General features: G+C 44.4%; 1 protein-coding gene across 16 annotated transcripts in view; it reads right to left on the bottom strand.

The window, feature by feature from the left end:
* ARMC9 (armadillo repeat containing 9) overlaps positions 1–18,630 on the bottom strand; it is a 160,150-nt gene that overhangs the window by 100,928 nt on the left and 40,592 nt on the right. For all 16 annotated transcript variants that reach the window (XM_046644073.1, XM_046644071.1, XM_046644077.1 and 13 more), the window contains 6 exons: positions 14,850–14,884; positions 11,797–11,908; positions 9,028–9,120; positions 5,540–5,630; positions 4,345–4,468; positions 1,201–1,340 (listed from right to left, as the gene is read on the bottom strand). In XM_046644073.1, coding sequence (XP_046500029.1) covers positions 1,201–1,340; positions 4,345–4,468; positions 5,540–5,630; positions 9,028–9,120; positions 11,797–11,908; positions 14,850–14,884 — 595 coding nt within the window. The remainder of the gene's footprint in view (positions 1–1,200; positions 1,341–4,344; positions 4,469–5,539; positions 5,631–9,027; positions 9,121–11,796; positions 11,909–14,849; positions 14,885–18,630) is intronic.

Raw genomic sequence — 18,630 nt, forward strand, 5'->3', positions numbered from 1 at the left:
AGAAGCACCGTTGCAAGTCAAGCAGACTTGAACACAAATCTTGGCTCCTCTGCTTATGAGCTGTGTGACCTTGGGTGAGTCACTAAACCAATCTGGGCCTCAGTTTCCTCCTCTGGGATTCCTTAGGGATTATTAATATTGACCTCACAGGCTGGTGTAGAATTCAGTAACTCAGTATAGGCTGGCATACTCCGAGTGCTCAGTAAATGGCGGTGGTTATTATTACGCACGCAGAGCACAGAGCTACTCATTGGAGTGAGAGCACCACATACTATAAGCAGAGTTCTACCTCCCAAGTGCACATGCCATCATCATGCTAATCACACAGGTACTTTAGTAATTCTGAACATCATCATAACAATCATTGCAAATAAACAGATGATCATAAGAAAAGCTGACAATAATCTGATAAATGTTTTAAAGCTAGGACATTTGCATATGCTATTTTTTAAAAGAGGGAGATTGAAATAACAGTCATTCATTCGACAACACACAGTTAGGCAGTTCAGGTGACAAGGCACCCAAGGGTGAGGAAGCTTCTAACAAACACCCTGGAGCTGTGTATCCAGGGGCCCCTCTTCTCCCTGTACTGGGCTGCTCAGATGGAGGTCAGCCAGAGGCTGGATGTGGCACTTCTTCTAAAGAGGCTTCTTGCATCCCAGGTAACAGATCATTTAAATGGGATGGCACCTGTACAAAGCTAAAATCACTACTTTTATTGATCAAGGACATAAATGACTTTAGATGTTCCCCAGAGAAGCTCCACTTCCAGGGGGTGGAGGGAGACATGACTGTGATTAAGAGCAGGGAGCAGGTTATCTTTGCTTGGCCACCAACTGAGTCCTGTAGAACCTTGGGAACATACTTCTCTGTCTTCAGATAAAACGGATCGTAATTCTTAACTTCCGATCTTTGAATAATGCAATGAAGATGAGGAAAAATGTAAACTAATTTAATTTCCTCTTAATGTGGGCACTGCATATATATAAAATACTCTTTCCAAAGCCAGAACGGTATTTTGGCTTCCGGGATGCAACAGCTTTATACCTAGTTGGAAATGCTTTACACTCTGTTTTCAGTTTTCTATGAGGGAAACTAAAGGCAAACCACATCAGGCTCATTGGTACTCCAGATTCAAGGGTCAGGATCTCTTCCCCTCCTCACACGGGAGCCAAGGGGCGGGCGCTGAGGCTGGGAGACCTGCGCTCCGGAGGCAGAGGTTCATGAGCAGAGCCACCGAATACTCCAGGGTGTAGTCAGACAGGCAGTCGGGGTCCTTCAGAATATCAATGAGCCAGAAGATGAGGCCATCTCGAATCATCGCTGTCTGCAGCGGGCGCCTGGGAAGAAAACACCTACAGGTAAATCACAGCTGGCAGGAAACTTTTCACCCAAGAGTATGTAGTAATGCGACTGCATTCAGAAGTGACAGAGTCCCCGGAAGACAGACTCTGCGGAATATCTTATTGTCAGACCCACACAACTGAAACAACAACAATAAACTCTACACCCACCTCAGGGACATTAATGGTTTAAAGAAAGATACGGCAGGAAGGAGACCTTCTACTTTGAAAGTTTCCTTTTCAATATTTAGAATTAGCAGGATATTATTTCAAATATTTAATAACTATTTATTGATAGCTTTTGTTTACTTAACCCAGGAAACAGAGTCATAGAAATAATTCATTGACAAACAATTTTTACCTAAATTCTAGCCTATATAATCCAGCATAGGCACTTTGAGCTGCGTAAAAACAAAAAAAAAAGAAAAGGAAAAAACTAGCTCAACACCATTTTGATTCAGATCTCTGTAGAGCAAGGGTAATTTAATAACCTGAGTAATATAATTTATATCGAATTTATTTTCCACCCAAGGTCTAGGTGTAAAATCTTACAAAATCCAATGGCTCATCAAAGTGTGTTATAGTAAATGTCATCATGTCAGTCTTAAGAATTGACGAGACTAAGCATGGTATCACCATAAGAAGTCATCTGAATTCTTTGAAAATCAAACAGCATGGTGGAACCACCACTGTGCATCTCCTAATGAACAGGTTATGGTAAACCTATCACCAAGGACAGTAACTGTTCATGCTATTCTTAAACACAACACCCACCTGATCAATGTAATTTATTAGAATACAACAAAGACTACGCTCTTTTGGTAAGCCTTGCTACTTTCTACATTCATCGTAGAGACTCTGGAAAACTGCAAAAACATCAAGCACATTTCTAGAACAGAAAAGCTTAAATTACTGTTTGAAGGAAAATGAAAAATTGGCAGTACGGTAAATATCTGCATTACCAGGCAGAAGTATTTCTTCACCATATCTTAACTCTGTTACTATAGTTATTGAATTTCTAAAAGTTTTCCAAATACATTCAACATCAAGCTAAATTATCTTTATAAACAAACAGAAAGGAAGTGTTCATATGATCTGAGGAAGTAAAATCTGTGGAGATTACTTAGTTCTTTTCAGTTCATATTGTTAAATAAGAAATTTTCATCAGCAGGGACCTGGCAAATAGGAACTACACACCTACAGCTTTCCCTCACTAAACATTTACCCACTTAGAACACATCACTTTACAGGCTTCAGGTCATCAGTAAGAGTCAGTCAAATGTCAACCACATCTGATGGGAAGAAAGTGTGTTCAGAGGAGGACTGGCAGAAAAAGCTGAGGACTCAAGGTACTAAAATTCTTAATAAAGTCAAAGAGAAAGTGAGGTGGTCATAAGGGAACATGGATGCTGGAAGAATTAGCATATGACCCAGCAATTCCACTCCTAGATACCTACCCAGGAGAAAGGTAAATATACATCCACACAAACACTTGTATGCAAACGTTCATAGTGGCACTGTGCACAGTAGTCAAAAAGTAGAAACGACCCTCATATCCAAAGTACTGATATGTGCTACCACATGGGTGAACGTCAAAAGCATCATACCAAGTGAAAGAAGCCCGTCACAAAAGAACACATGTCATATGATTCCATATGAAATGTCCAGTACGGGTAAATCCGCAGAAAGCAGAGTAGTGGCTACTTGGGGCGAGGGGTAGGAATGAGGAATGACTGTAAATAGGCAAGAAGTTCCCTTTTGGGGTGATGGAAATGTTCTAAAATTAGATTGTGGGAATGGTCACACAACTCTGTAAATATAGGACAAATCACTGAATTGTAGACTTCAAATGGGTGAACTTTTTGGTATGTAAAGTACATCTCAACAAAGCCGTCAATTAAAAAACAAAGCTCTCGGAAGACATCAGATCTGGTTCAAGGAGAGGTGTCTGATTTTCAAATTTCTGAAGTGGAGCAGTTCCAAGGCATGACAGGGTCCAGGCTGAGGCTACAGGGAGGCTCGCTGGGATGTATGGACAAGGAACCAGGAGGCTCCAACTCTGCCTTCTGCAGAAGTCACACCTACTCTCCTTGTGCATCTATGTGCACATCCCCCACAACGGACTGTGAGCAACTTGAGGGCTGAGGCTCTCAGGTTTCATTCATGTGTATAGCTCCAAACCTTGCACATGGCCTCAGACACAACCTAGCACCTGGTCAGCACTGCATGATGTTCATTAGGAGAATATAACAGTGCTTTAAAAATGTCTTCCTCCTGGGCTAGCCTGGTGGCCGAGTGGTTAAGTTCACGTGCTCTGCTTCCATGGCCCAGTGACAACCCAAGAGACAGACCTGGGCATGGACCCAGCACTGCTCACCAAGCCATGCTGAGGTGGCCTCCCACATAGCAGAACTAGAAGGACTTACAACTACAATATACAACTATGCACTGGTGGGCTTTGAGGAGAAGAAGGAAAAAAAAAAGATTGGCAACAAATGTTAGCTCAGGGCCAATCTTCAAAAAAAAGCAAAAGTTGGGGCTGGCCCCGTGGCCGAGTGGTTGGGTTCATGCGCTCCGCTGCAGGCGGCCCGGTGTTTCATTAGTTTGGGTCCTGGGCGCGGACATGGCACTGCTCATCAGACCACGCTGAGGCAGCGTCCCACATGCCACAACTAGAAGAACCCACAACGAAGAATACACAACTATGTACTGGGGGGCTTTGGGGAGAAAAAGGAAAAAATAAAATCTTTAAAAAAAAAAAAAGTAAAAAGCAAAAGTCTTCCTCCATCCACAGCAGCCTTGAGCAGGATGGTTTAGAGGATTAGAGATACGCTTTCTAGCTCTATCTTGGAAAGTCACCCAACCTCTCCTAAGTGTTGGCTGAAAAAATACCATTTGCCTCTTGGGTTGTCTCTGGGACTGAATAAGCACAAACCAGTGTTTAAAAAAAAAAAAAAATTGATTTCACAGGAGCTGCCATAACGTATTGCACGGTTAGCACCTGAGGCTGAACTTCTGCAAGGCCCCAAGAACATTCTCCCGGGTGATGATGTCCTTGTCTTCCTCCTTCAGCCTCTCCTCCAGCATCCGCAGCACCTTTGTGCTCTGGGCTAGGTAGAGGCGACCTATTAATAAACCAGAGATGAACAAGTGAGAAAGGGAAAGAATTCATCTTGTGTTAAGTTCATGCTCCAAAAACACTTTCTATGAAAACTTTGCATAGGACACATGTAGAGTTTGTATAATTTTATCTTCTAAAGAACTTATTAAAACATATTTCTCCTGCGAAGTTGGTTTTAATGAACAGAAAACCACTCTTCTTGTACTCTAAACGTAGTTCATCACTATGTTCTTATGCGTAGCAGTGTCCTTTATTTACCTGAAATGTTGAACCCAAAAGTCAGATCTATGAGGAGAAAGGGTGTGGGGAATCTGGGTGTGATGAGCCCCTTAGTCGCTACAATAGAGGCAGCCAAGTAGTGCTTTCTGGCCACGCTCCTTGATCCTTCTAGATATGCCCATGGCCTGGAGAAGAAGTTGGGCACTATATCTGGGACCCTATTTATAAGCCTTGAATTGTCACTAGCCTGTTGTGGACTTCTTGACACTGACAATGTTAATTCCATATGTAAATTTCAACAGTCTTATATGAATGGTCCCTGGCACATACCCGGCTTGTGATAAATATGTGCTAAATGGACGGAAGAACGGACAAGTGAATGAATGAACAAACTTTTGGAGTATAGTATATTCATAATTTGAAAATTCCCCTTATCCAGGTTAAAAAGAGATTAAACATATTAGAACTTAAGAAATATGATGGCACTTTGTAAAATCATTTCGAATTCAGTTATGGTGACGTGTTATTTTTGGAATTTTCGAATCCTCTAGATTTAAGAGGTAATAGTCCTTCGAAGGAAACGGTACAGTGCTTATTTGGATCAGCTTTAATTGTTTCACCAAAATAAAACCAGAAGGCTTACAAAACAAGCTCCAAAATCATCAAAATTTGGTCTGACATAAACTACAGCAACATGACAACTAATTTTCACAAAAGACCTTAGAGGCATTAAACTGTAATAAACTGAGGGAACATATGTCATCTCTAATAAATTTGGGGAAGAACATCCATTCTCAAAGGAAAAAACACATCAGTAAGACCTGGCTCTTCTCCTTGAAGAAAGATGACATCTTACCTTCTGCCAGGGAGGCAAAGGCGTTGATGAGCCTGGCCATGTACTGCCGCACCACCTCACTCCTGGAGTGCAGCAGCTGCAGCACGCCCCTCTGTGGGGAAGAACGGCCAAGTTACAGAAAAGTGAGACATAAGCATACGTTTCCTCTATGGGTCTGGTCTTCTCTTCCTCTGGGTGAATTTATAGAGGTGAAATAAACAGAATAAAGCCAAAAATTTCATCTGGAAATCTTGATTTCCAACTGATTATTTCTGAGGGTTTATAAAAATAAGTTATTCAGACTCCTAAATTAAAAGAATTAATTATAGAAAGCACTTAGAACAGGGACTGACACACTGTTGCTATTATTGTTGCTTATGTTTTTCCGGGTTAGAACGACAGATCCAACACATACATCTAGTTCTTCTCCCTCCAAACAACAGTAGAACTACAGTAAATGGATTTTTAAAAGAGACACAAATTCTCAAGGACAGAGAGAACCGCACAAGAAACTATAACAACACAACTCTGGAATCAGGAATGCAGGATCGCAACAGACCTAGCAGACACACGAATGCCAAACAGGCAACAAGAGATTACCCAGTTTACATCACTTAGTCCTCAAAAGGCTCAAGAACTGGGCAAAATAAAGATGAACGAACGAAAGCTGTTAAAGAAGCAGCTGGATCCCAGTCCAGTGGCTCCTGCACACCCGCCCTCCTGTGCGCCTCCCACCCAGGTCCGGGTGCGCTCTCTTTGGAGGGTAACACAAAGGGTCTCTGCATGGGGGACACCAGGCACAGGTGAGCAAGGCTTCCACTCCGCAATGGAGAGGGGCAGCGCCTAAATGCAGAGTGAACGCTGAACAGAGAGCCACCCCTATGCCTCTTCCCCTTCCTGGCTCCCAGAACACTGGCAACCAGACCCTTACCGTCTAGGCAGGAGACCAGAAGACACTTCTTGGAGGAAAATGACCAGCCCAAGGGAAAGAACTAGAGATCCTGAAACAAAGTTTCCTAACAGATGGCCACCCGGATCCCCCTCAGTGGAGCTCATGTCTAGAGGCCCTACTCTCATCCTCAGAACTTCCACTCGGCTTTTCAGTCCCCCATCTAAACATTAGGAGATAACCAAGGTCTACCAGAGCCCTAAGGAAAGTCTCTAACCCGGAAAATAAAGCCAAACAAATGGGTGGCGGGGAGGCAACCTGCAGGAGGTGAGACTGTGCAGGGAGAAGAAAACTAAAAATAAACAAAAATTTGTCACTAATATCCTGAGAGACATAAGAAGCTATATTGTATCCCTGAAACAACAGAATGCTGTCAAAAATAAATGAGCTCTTGGGCCAGCCTGGTGGCACAGTGGTTAAGTTTGCACGCTCTGCTTCAGCGGCCTGGAGTTTGCCAATTTGGATCCTGGGCATGGACCTAGCAGAGCTTATCAAGGCATGCTGTGCAGGCATCCCACATATAAAGTAGAGGAAGATGGGCACAATGTTAGCTCAGGGCCAGTCTTCCTCAGCGAAAAGAGGAGGATTGGTGGTAGATGTTAGCTCAGGGCTAATCTTCCTCAAAAAAAAAAAAAAGGAGTTCTCCAAGTGCTAAGGCTGCACACTAAAGTTTGAGAAACACTCGGCTGGACAAACTAACTAACCAACCACTTCATTTCCTGACTGAAAGGGTCAATTTATTTTGGTGTCATGGTGACACGGCATGCATGTTACATAAGGAGGTTTCCTGTTCTATAGATTCTCTGACATCTTAAGATAACTCCAGCAGGCCCCCAGATTATTATTATTATTATTTTTAAACTTTTTTTTGGTGAGGAAGATTCACCCTGAGCTAATATCCATTGCCAATCTTCCTCTTTTTTTTGGTGAGGAAGATTGGCCCTAAGCTAACATCTGTGCCAGTCTTCCTCTACTTTGTATGCGGGATGCCTCTACAGCATAGCTGATGAGTGGAGTAGGGCTGTACCTGGATCTGAACCCACAAACCCAGGCTGCTGAAGCAGAGTTCATGGAACTTTAACCACCTGGCCACAGGGCTGGCCCCACGTTATTGTTTTTTTTAAAGGAAAAAGCACTGGGGCCAGCCCGGTGGCATAGTGGTTAAGTTTGCATGCTCCAATTCGACGGCCCAGAGCTCACTGGTTCAGATCCCTAGCACAGACCTACACACCACTCATCAAGCCATGCTGTGGCAGCATCCCACAGACAAAACAGAGGAAGACTAGCACAGATTTAGCTCAGCAACAATCTTCCTCATCCAAAAAAAAGAAAAGAAAAGAAAAAAGCACTACCAATTAAGCTATAACAGGCCATCAACTATTAGATACACTCCAATTTCAGAGATGCCAAAGTGGGGAGGAAAAGCACATCTTAGATTCAATGGAATACGACAGCTCAGAAAGAATCAGTATTGAATTTGCTCTTTGAACCTGAGTTTCTAAGTCATAACCACATACTATTCAACTGCTTCCTACCTTATAGGCTGGTTTCAACGTCACTACAAATACAAACAGAAAGAAAAGGAAAAGAAGTCAAGAATTTGAGAGACTATTTCTCAAAATTAACTCTCCTATGGGAGCAATAAGACCACATTCAAAGAATAAACTAGCACTCAAAACTCCGGCCTGTCATCGCCTGTGCACCCAACAGATTAACGCGCCACTCAGCTTTCACAGGGCGCTGTTTCATCAGTGACCCTGAGATGTATTGATACTCCACTCAGCGCACACACACTATGAAGCTTAACAAGAGGGAGACAAAGAAGGTAGAGTATTCTGGATGAACATGCAACTCAAATAAGTGAAATGCAGTGTCTTCTCGATACATGCCATGTTCAAGATCTCGATCCTCCTCCCGTCCAGTGAAGTCTGGCGCCAGTAACAGGTAAGGGGGTGAGGAGTGAGGAGGAGAATGACCATGTGTTGATTACTCTGTGCTGGGCCCTGGCTGAAGCACTTCCCACATGCGACCACATGCAGTCAGTCATCCCGACAACCTCATGAGGCAGGTGATGGCTCCTTCTCAGGGATGGGGAAGCTCCCTGAGACTGAGTGCCTCGCGTCATTGCCCACTGCATCATTGGACCTATCTGGTCCAAAGCTATCTACAAATACTGTTAAAGACACATTTTAATTCAGGCAGGCCCAGATGCAAAACACTGGAATTTGCTTACCTACCTTGCCCATCATAAGTCCTGCTGAGCTTGCAGACTCATGGTAGCAGTGGGGTAAGGGAAAGAGGGGGCAATTTGAGAAAAGGAAAAACGGCAGAGAAGAGCTCCCGAGTTGACTCAAGCAGTTCTAACTTGTTCAGGACTCTTCATAGAGGTGAAAAGTGGGCCAGCGTCCAGAGTGAACAGCAGATCTCACTAGCTACAGGAGCTGCAGGCTAACATATGGTCACTGTGCTCAAAATACGCATTGAAATGGAAGCTTCCCCTTCTGAGATCGTCCCCTAGAGTGGAAGCCTCTGGCTGGGCTCTGGCCCACCTCTCACCCACCTGGCTGTGGCTATGACAGTCCAAGAGGTCGTTGCTGATGTACGCCTGCAGGACAGTCTCCCTCTGCTCTCCAGGATGGGACGTGGTCAAGCGCTAAAAGGAAGAAAAACGAAAGTAACAAGACCTGAGTCTGAACATGGAGAGAAATGTTAATATAGCAGGTATGTTTTAAATAGCAGTACCAGTAACTACACATTTTACCAAGCAAAATGAAAAACATCCAGCTGCGGGGCTACATAACCAGTCAACAAATCAAACAGCAAGAAATTACAATGTCATACTTCCTAACAGGTGATATAGTAGTCAACTTATCCACAGGAGACCTCCAGGGAAGAGAGGTGGCAGATGCCTGGCTTGTTAAGTGTGCAGATAAGGGAGAGCTCACCAACACCTAGAGAGGGGTTTTTATAGGAAGGGGCTCAAGAGTTGAGTAGAAGGATAAGCAGATTATTAGCCGGCACAGGAGAGTGTGCCTTGTGAGGGATGGGGAAGTGTGGTCCAGCTCAGGGAGGTGCAAAAATACAGGGTGCATTTGAGTGGAGCTCCGTGGGGGAGGCACAAGGTAGGTTGTGGAGGGTTTTGAATGAACGCATTGCCAACAAATGAGACTTTATCCTATAGGGACGGATACAGCCGTACTGTGAATTCTGTGTGTGTACGCGCGTGTGTGCATGTGTGTGCGTGCATGTGTAGGGGTAAGCCAGGTAGAATTCTGTAGATTTTGAAAAGCTGTAAGTCTGTTCTATTGTGTTAAGTAAAAATTTACTTCATGTCTGTAGTGTTAATTAAAAGAAAAATGTTGTGTGGGGAGCACGTGAAATGTGTGTGTGCTTGTGCACGTGGGTGTGTACAGGTATGAGTTAGGATATAAGAAAGCCATGTAACTAACGTGAGCAAATGTCCTTGCTTTTCCAGGAAAATCTTACTAGATAAATGTCCCTGAGACCACAGGCCCTGCTCCAGCCAACGAGAAGCTGGATGTGTACAGAACAACGTGGTGGGGGGACAAGAAGAGCAACAGACCCCACAGAACTGAAAGGTGGAGGTCCCCAGAGGCAGGTGTTGCTGACAGATCAGATCCACAGCAGCCAAGAAGGGTGGCCTGAGGGGAGGGAGGACTATCTTAAAGGAGGGTGGTGCCAGGAGCGTCACATCTGGGCGCTGCCACCCTTCTCTTGAGTTCACTGAGGCTATTGCTGGGCTGGGTGGAGGGGTGAGGGGCTGGAGCGGGGGTGCTGGCGGGGTCACAGACAAAGTGATAAGAAATATGTTTATTTTTCCTGGTTATTCTGTGACAGTGCCACTCACTCAGCAAAGGAATACCCTGTTTCCCCACGAGACTCGGCAGCATGGCCTGATAGGAAGTGCCAGCTGGACAGACTAAGAGCCCAAGAAAAGAAGGCTTTGGTAACTTGAGCAGAGAGAGGCTAATGTCAAGGGCAGGAATGGCCACTGGAGATTTCTCATGCTGCCCCACCCACTCTAGTCAACTGACACAAACAAAACCAGAGCAGACGTCACTGACTGACCACAGGACTCTTTCTGCTGATCCTGGACGCGTCCTCAGAGTACTCCTCAAGACCATATTCCAGGAAGCACTACCAACCATCAGAAGCGCAAGTGAGGAGACCTTTTCCTATCCAAAGATAGAGAAAGGCATTTTGATGCCAAGATACCCTGAAATTCGGGGATTCATGAAGGGGTTTGACACTATTAGAGGGTGAGTTAGAATGGATTGTTCAGGCAGAGAGCCAACCAGTGTTGGCTTAGGCCAGCAGTTCTCAAGGTATAGTCTGGGAAACCTGAAGGGCCCCCAAAACCCTTTCAGAGGGTCTACAAGGTCACAATTGTTTTCATAATAATACTAAGATATGATTTGTCTTTTTTATGGTCAACCTCTCAGAGGTTCTATGAAGTATGTCACTGTGACAAATCGAATGCAGAAGCAGATATATGAGAATCCACCTGTCTTCCACTAAGCCAGACATTAAAGAAACTTGCAAAAATGTAAAACAATACCACCCTTCTCACTAATTTCTTTTGGTTTGGAAAATAGTTATTTTTTATTAAAAATATGTTATTTATGTTATGTACTGGGTTTACTATTGTTCATCTTAAATGAATTAATAAACACATATTTCATGTTTCCTCATGTTGAAAAACATATTTCAAGTTTTAATTTCCAGTACTGTAAATGTTGGTACATAAAAGTCACATAAACAAAAGCTCTTTGGGCTCCTCTAATTTTTGAGAGTGTAAAGGGGTCTGAGACCAAAAAGTTTGAGAACCACTGAATTGTGATCAATCTGAAGACTGGGGAGAAAAGTAACAATTTAGACCAGGCTTTATTTCCCTTAAAGACTCGTTAATAAGTTTTCACCCTGGACGTCTGTTCCTGCGCCTGCATGGTACCACCTGAATACAGGGCTCTCTGTGAGCATGACTCTGTGCTCTAACCCGTCGACCCCACCAGCTGTGAGTGTGGCTCATGACCAGGAAAGGCTAGACGACATGGGCTATTTCCTGGGCCTTGAAACTGCACACAGCAAATTATCAAGTGAAGGCAACGGCAACCGTGATATCAATACAGGGGTTTTAAAAAAGAGGCCAAAGCTATGTTCAGAAGCTGCTTCTACTGTAGGCTCTTGGTGTCAGCAGGCAGCAGGAAGAAAGATTTTTAGTAGATGTATTACAAGATACAAGAAGGCGGCCAGCCAAGAAAACAGGCATGGTCTTTTTTTTTTTCAACTTCAAGGGAAAGGTACGTACCCAGCGCAGAGCCTGCAACAAGAAGGCTTTCAAGCGGTCACTCCCCAAAGTCAAATCCTTCTTCAGTTTTTCATAATCCAAGGAGGGCAGTAATGGGACATCCTTCAATTTCCTACTCAGCAACACAAGTTCAAAGAGAAAGAAGAGGGCAAAAGGGCATGTTCATTATACCTCCGGAGCATCATGACGTCCAATCTAGAGCTGCTCTGATGGAACGGACCAGCAGTGGCCCACTTGTTTTCTCCGTGCTGCTGGAATTAACTCCAGGCTTCCACAGAGGGGGCTGGGTCCCAGGCTCCCCACCCCAGCTTCACGTAGCTCAGCTCTGCCTTTTCTGTTGTACGTACTATGGCTTTGAATAACACTTTTCCTAAAATGAGGAGCCTCTGCCTAAACGGTTTAGAAACTAGTGCATTCACCTTAGGCTGGGGCTCCATATGATGGGGAGGAATGCAGGCATGAATGAAAGGGGGATGCCTCCTTGGAAGGCTGCCCAAGTTCTATTTAGAATCCTGACAAAGCCAAAGACTATCAGCATCGGCAGGTCCCAAGAGTGCTCCCTAAAAACCTGAAGACACTGGTCCTCTCAAGTCTGAGGGACCAGAAAGGGGGAATGTGAAGGACAGACCAGAGGCCAGGAAACAACTGTGAAGAGTACGTGCACAGCTGACCATCCAGGGAGGCAGAAGGGCGTGGTCAGGAAGTGGCATGGGGGACACACCTGTGAGACAGGTGGTAAGAGGGACAATTTGCAAACCCTCCTCAAGAGGACTCCAGGTCAAAGACCTCGGGGAAGCCAGGTTTCAATTATGAGACTTCTGTCAGAGATCTACACAGCGCAGAAAGACCCAACACCTGCCTTTGGTTGGCCAGAAACAAAAGGAGCCACCTCAGATTCCCTGTCACTAAAACAAGTGTCTTCCTATTCAACTTCCTGTGACTCTATCACTATTTCAAAATTAAAAAACTAAAAAACAGAAACTAAAATATGATTCTTCTAATATTACACCGGTAGCATTATTACTCCCAGCACAATGTTAAATGCAGATTCAAGAAGAGTTGGGTGAAAAGACTAAAGATGTAGGGTCTTGTTTATTTTTAAGGGTGGAAGAGAAACTGAGATAATACCGTTGAGGGTTAGAATTTGGGGTACTTTAAAATTTTCTTTTTCTTATGTTTCGATAGCATTCAAATGTTCGATAATGAGCATGTATTACATAATAAGGAAAAATTTTATGCTGTTTTTTTGATATTAGTTTTTAAAGACAAAGTGAGATCCTTTTATAGCACCCAGAAGAAAAGGCCAGAAAAGAGGGCAACAAAAGAGATCTCAATAAACCCTCCTGGGAAAGAGAGTCTTCTCTTTTATACATCAAACAATAAACCCATATATGTGGCATACTGACTATTTTGACACTTTTTTTCCGTGAGGCAGATACCATTGTGAGTTTCATAATTAATACAGATCCTTCTAAAATTCCAATTCTAAATAACTGGTCAGTATTCTTCAAAAGTGTCAAGGTCATTAAAGGCAAAGACTGAACAACAACTTCAAATTAAAGGAAACGATGACATGACAACTAACTCAATGTGTGATTCTGGACTGAATCCTGGACCAGAGAAAGGACACAACGGAACAACTGGTCAAATGGGAACAAGGTAACTTTCTGATTTTGATAACTGTACTGGGCTTGTGTAAAATATTAACACTAGGCAATCTGAGTGAAGGGTATATGGGAATCCTTTGTACTGTTTTTGCAACTCTGAAATTATTTCAAGATAAAAATGCTTTTTACTTTAAAATTTAAACAGGCTCTTATTTTAGACAAAAAAAGTTCCAATTGTAAAGCCAAGTTTGATAATGTTCTATAGCTGGGGTGCTTCTATTGGAGGGAAGAAAAACTGTCATATTTGGGCCATAACTACTTGCTAGCAATGGCAATATTGCCAAATAAATTAATTACCAACTAAGTTTCTCAGCAACCCCACATTTCTGCAGTCCAGCCACTCTCCCACTGTCCAAGAAGACTGTGCCATACCCTCCCCTCTGTCCTCTTAACCCCTCCACCAACTACCCCCCTTTACTTTCTGCAGGTGGTCTTGCTCTTCAGCACTGGAACAGCATGAGCAGACACCCTCATGGAGGTGTGCTTGGAGGTGTCCTCATGGAGGAAGAATGCTTATTAAGTCCCTGGCACTGTACAAAGTGTTTATATATATTAACTCATTTTTATCCTCACAACAATCCTATAATAGATTTCATTATTATTCTCATTTTGAGGAAACTGAGGCACACAGGAGTCACATACGTGGCCCAAGGTCACAGAGCTGGTGGCAGACGTGGGATTGTAACTCCAGCAGTCTGAGCTCGTAAGCACTACATTATACAGCCTCCAGCCGAAGAGAATGAAGTGCAGGGTCAACGTCAGACTCAGGCGGCACTGAAGGAAGAGGACGCTGTGCCTACCCCACATGTCTGAGTAATCTCTCAGTAACCCCCCATATCCCCCAAAAAAGCAGGCTCACAGGGTCACCAGAACCCACCCTAGTCCTCAGGTCCATGCCAAAGGTTCCCCACTTCCTCGTTACTGCAACACACACGCCTGATGAAGTTCTCGTGCAGCAGACACCCCATGGGTGACAACCTAATTGATGTGGATAGGAACGCTCAGGTATGCACAAAGCTATCCTGTGGCCCTGGTCACAGTGTGAACCAGGAGAGAACATAAATTTAGACACTGCAACGCTCTGTTGACTGCCCTATGACAGTAGATTAAATTGGTTCCTATGGAATATCATAGGGACAGTTCAACTATTTTTTTCATTTGATGCTACCTCACCAACATAAATAGAATTAATATTAAAAGATACTTCCAGTTTAACAATATTACTTATAATTACTGGTCTTTCCTTTGATATCTACACAGCCCCAGGTAATCAAACGCATTCTCTAAGCCAGGCTGTTAAGACGAGCATTTATTATAGCTATTGTGAATTCCAGTTTTACCCCCACTTATTCTCCTTAATGACAATTCCTAAGGGCAATTACTTACGCGGGTGCCAAGGAGGCTCTTAACATGGTTGAAGCCTGAGAGGGAGGAGGACAGAAGAAAACAGATGGTGTTAAACATTGATGGCAATGCATTAATCCTAAATCACTATAACACAGAATCAACAGATTTGCAAAGTTTTTGATTCACCAGGATTCTCCAACCATAATCATATACGATTTAAAAATTAGCCCAAGCCAGAGTTAAACAGTACACCACGGCTGCATTTCCCAGGCCACCCACCCTTGCTTTGTAGCTGCTCCACTCCAAGGACTACACTATAAAAAGACGGGTGGGTTCTCCCCGGCCAAGTTCCCAGTTACTCAAAGCTGCCCAGTCAAGGACACCATAAAGAACAAAAGCTATGAAAATCATTTTATTATCCTGTTCTTTCTGTATTAAGATTTTCTCTTTGGGGGCTGGCCCCATGGCCGAGTGGTTAAGTTCGTGCCCTCCGCTGCAGGCGGCCCAGTGTTTCGTTGGTTCAAATCCTGGGTGCGGTCATGGCACTGCTCATCAAACCACGCTGAGGCAGCGTCCCACATGCCACAACTAGAAGGACCCACAACGAAGAATATACAACTATGTACTGGGGGGGAGGGCTTTGGGAGAAAAAGGAAAAAAATAAAATCTTTAAAAAAAAAAGATTTTCTCTTTGGGTACAAAAATGACAAAGGCACTCAGTACCAAGTCAAACACTATAGAGGTGTTTATAGAAAAATTACCGGTCCCCCTCCCACCCCACTCCCCTCTCTGCCTGTCTCTAGGCCAAATCGTTGCCTACTTTACAGACAGTCGCACTGTCCCGTTGACTGTGGTTGTTGTTATTTTTTGCCGCTACAGGAAATACTGTATTAAACATGTATTAAAATTGACTTGAGAAACAAATAACCAAGTGCTGCATGTGGCGCTCGTTTAGACGACTCAAACCAACTGTAAAAAGGTATTTTGAGAAAATAAGGGAAATCTGAATATGGACTGCACTGATATTATATGACACTAAGGAATTAGCGATAATTGTATTTGGCATTGTGGTTATGTTTTGTTTTTTAAAGCCCTTCCCTGTTAGAGATATATATTGAATTATTTATAGGTAAAATGGTATAATGTTTGGAATCAGTTCAAAAACAGAATAAGTGGATAAGAAGAGAGGACATCTCAGCCCTTGGTGGAGGCCTTTCTGAAGGGGCAGCCAGTGGTTCTCGGTCCACTCTATGTCACCACAGCCCTCGAACAGTCGTTATCCATGCTCAACATATTGAACTGTGATTATTTTGAAATTATTTCTGTGCCATTCTCCTTTAGCAGACATTGAACTCCATAAGGGCCAGAGATATATCACCCTCGTGGCCCCAGCACCTAGGACAGTGCCTGGACACACAGAGGCATCATCCAACACTCACTGAGTGAACGAGTGAAGACTGACTTCCAAAAGCGGGCACTCCAGAATCCTTGACTGATTTAATCCACCAGCCCTGGCCGATGGCCCTGCTCTCCACTGCTTCCCTCTGCAGTGTTTACAGACCACATAGATCCCCGCCTTGGAAACAGCAAACCCTGCTTTTAAATGGCTCACGACCATGTATGTTTTTATATTTTTAAACCTTTGATTTTTTTTTAATTAAAGGAATTACCTATTCCTGTTATTGGTTTAAATAGCAAGGAGCTCAGAAAATAAGTTTGAACTGTCATCTAAATTACTCATCTAACACATTAAGGAGACCAAGAAGCCAAGATCTTGAGTCAAATAAGGAAATGGCCATACTAAAATATTAGCATAATATATAGACAAAAGAAAAATATTTTAAAATTAGTGACATTGGCTAATTCATATTTCTATTAAAAAACTCATCAACGAACCCCTTTTTTCATAGTTAAGAAAATGTTTCTATCTTCTAAAACACTGATTCTCTTTTGCTAAACTCTATATCGTTCTATTTGCCCTGCAAAGAAATTAACTGAAAAGCAGTAATAACTGACTCTTTCGAGCGAAGAGCCAGTATGTTAAATATTATTGAGACTATATTATCCAATCAAGTGAAAATGAAAAAAAAGCTGGCGATGAGCTGTAGGAAGAATGGCCCAACATGCGGTTAATAAGAGAGAAGGAGGTAGTGGTACTTCACTCATTCAGTAAGTCCTTACTGATTGCCTACTGTCTGCCAGGTCTCTGCTAGGCACGGATGACACTCGGTGAACAAAGCAGAGCCCTGTTCTCAGCGTGCAATCCAATGATCGAACAACTCTCCATGCCTCATCTGCAAAATGGTGGCAATAACAGTCCCAGCAGGTGTGGACCCCAATGACAGCACACAGAGTCAACAGAGCTTCCCCTTCTTTTCAGCCTGTCCATGCTGAGCTCCCTCCTCTGCCGGGGTTGGCAGAGCTGAGAAGTACTGAGCTCCGGCTTAAGTTATGAAGTTGAAGTTGACTTTAACATTGACACCTGGGTATAAACCTGCCCAAGGAATGGAGAACTCACAGCAGGCTATTGCTACCACTTCCTCCCCATTGTGTGGAGGTGTTAATAACAACACTCCAACGCTAAGGGGCTGCTCTGACCTCTTGACCAACCTTTACTTTGGACTAGACTTCTAAGTCATCGCCTCCAACTGTGGGCACTGCTCTGTGTACGGGTGGTGTGGACACAGCTACAACAGGCTGGCAAAGAATAACTCCAGGAAGAGAAAGATGGGAGAGGCCCCAAAATAGTCAGTCAGAGTAATTTCCCTCACGAGCTAACAATGGATTTTGAGCATGGATGGACATGCCCCAGAAAGGATCCCCTTGGTAAGGAGATGCTAAGGAGGCCCTGAGTGCAGCCCAAGTGGGTGCTGTGTGATTTCTAGGACTCTACACTGGGAGCTCAGGGAAAGGCCCCCATGGCCTGGGGGCACTGGAAGGAAGCGGGGGCTCCCAACCACAGTGGATGTGAGTGAGTAGGTGGTGGTTTCCCATCTGAGGACGCACAGTAGGAACGTGGGGCAACCTTCACAGGGCACAGATAGAGGACAGCGGAACAATGAACGTACGAGGCCATCACTACTCACTGAGCACCCACAGTGTGCCAGGCGCAGGGCAAGGCTGTCTGGACCCCTCGGGCATGGGAGAGGGAAATGGCAGCATTACGCCTCCACCCCTTCTCAGCTGCAGGCACGGCGCCTGAGCCTGGCCCTCCCAGCAGTCATTGCTCCCTGGAGCTGGTGGCCACGGCATGGGGGAGGAGGGGTTACTGGGGCCACACAAGCCAAGGACTGCTCTCGGGGACAACAGCAGGACGAGGGGCTTTGCTAATGATAGACGAGGGCAGGAAGTGTGTTCAGAGAAGTGAGTATTAGATGTGGTAACATGACGAAAACTGCCCCTCAGTCAAAAGCAACTGGAGGTTTCCTGGGCTCAAGAGGGGCTAGCAGTCCTTGACGGGGGGACGCTCAGGAGTCTTCAGGGCGCCGCTGAGTGCCGTGAGTCTCAGCACAACACACAGCGCGTCCCAAAAGCACTGCATCAACGCTTTGTTCTGGAACAGGGGAATCCTGGGGGATTAGTGTTTCCAGGCCACCACTTTGGAAAATGCTGCTCTGCAGGATGGCAGCAAGTGTGTGCAGCCCAGGGAGGGTCAGGAAGAAAGAGCTGTGAATGGACAAGGTGACAGGATGGCACCATTTGGGGCTGGAAACCTCCTCAGACCAGGCCCGCACACCGCCAGCCCTTCTTCCCCAGCCCTGCTCATGTGGGACTAAAGCTGACTGCTGTGGCCGCTTGTGCTGTGCAGGGAAGCAGGGGA

Source organism: Equus quagga, chromosome 17 (genome assembly GCF_021613505.1).
Source record: "Equus quagga isolate Etosha38 chromosome 17, UCLA_HA_Equagga_1.0, whole genome shotgun sequence".
In the NCBI taxonomy this organism is placed as follows: Eukaryota; Metazoa; Chordata; class Mammalia; order Perissodactyla; family Equidae; genus Equus; species Equus quagga.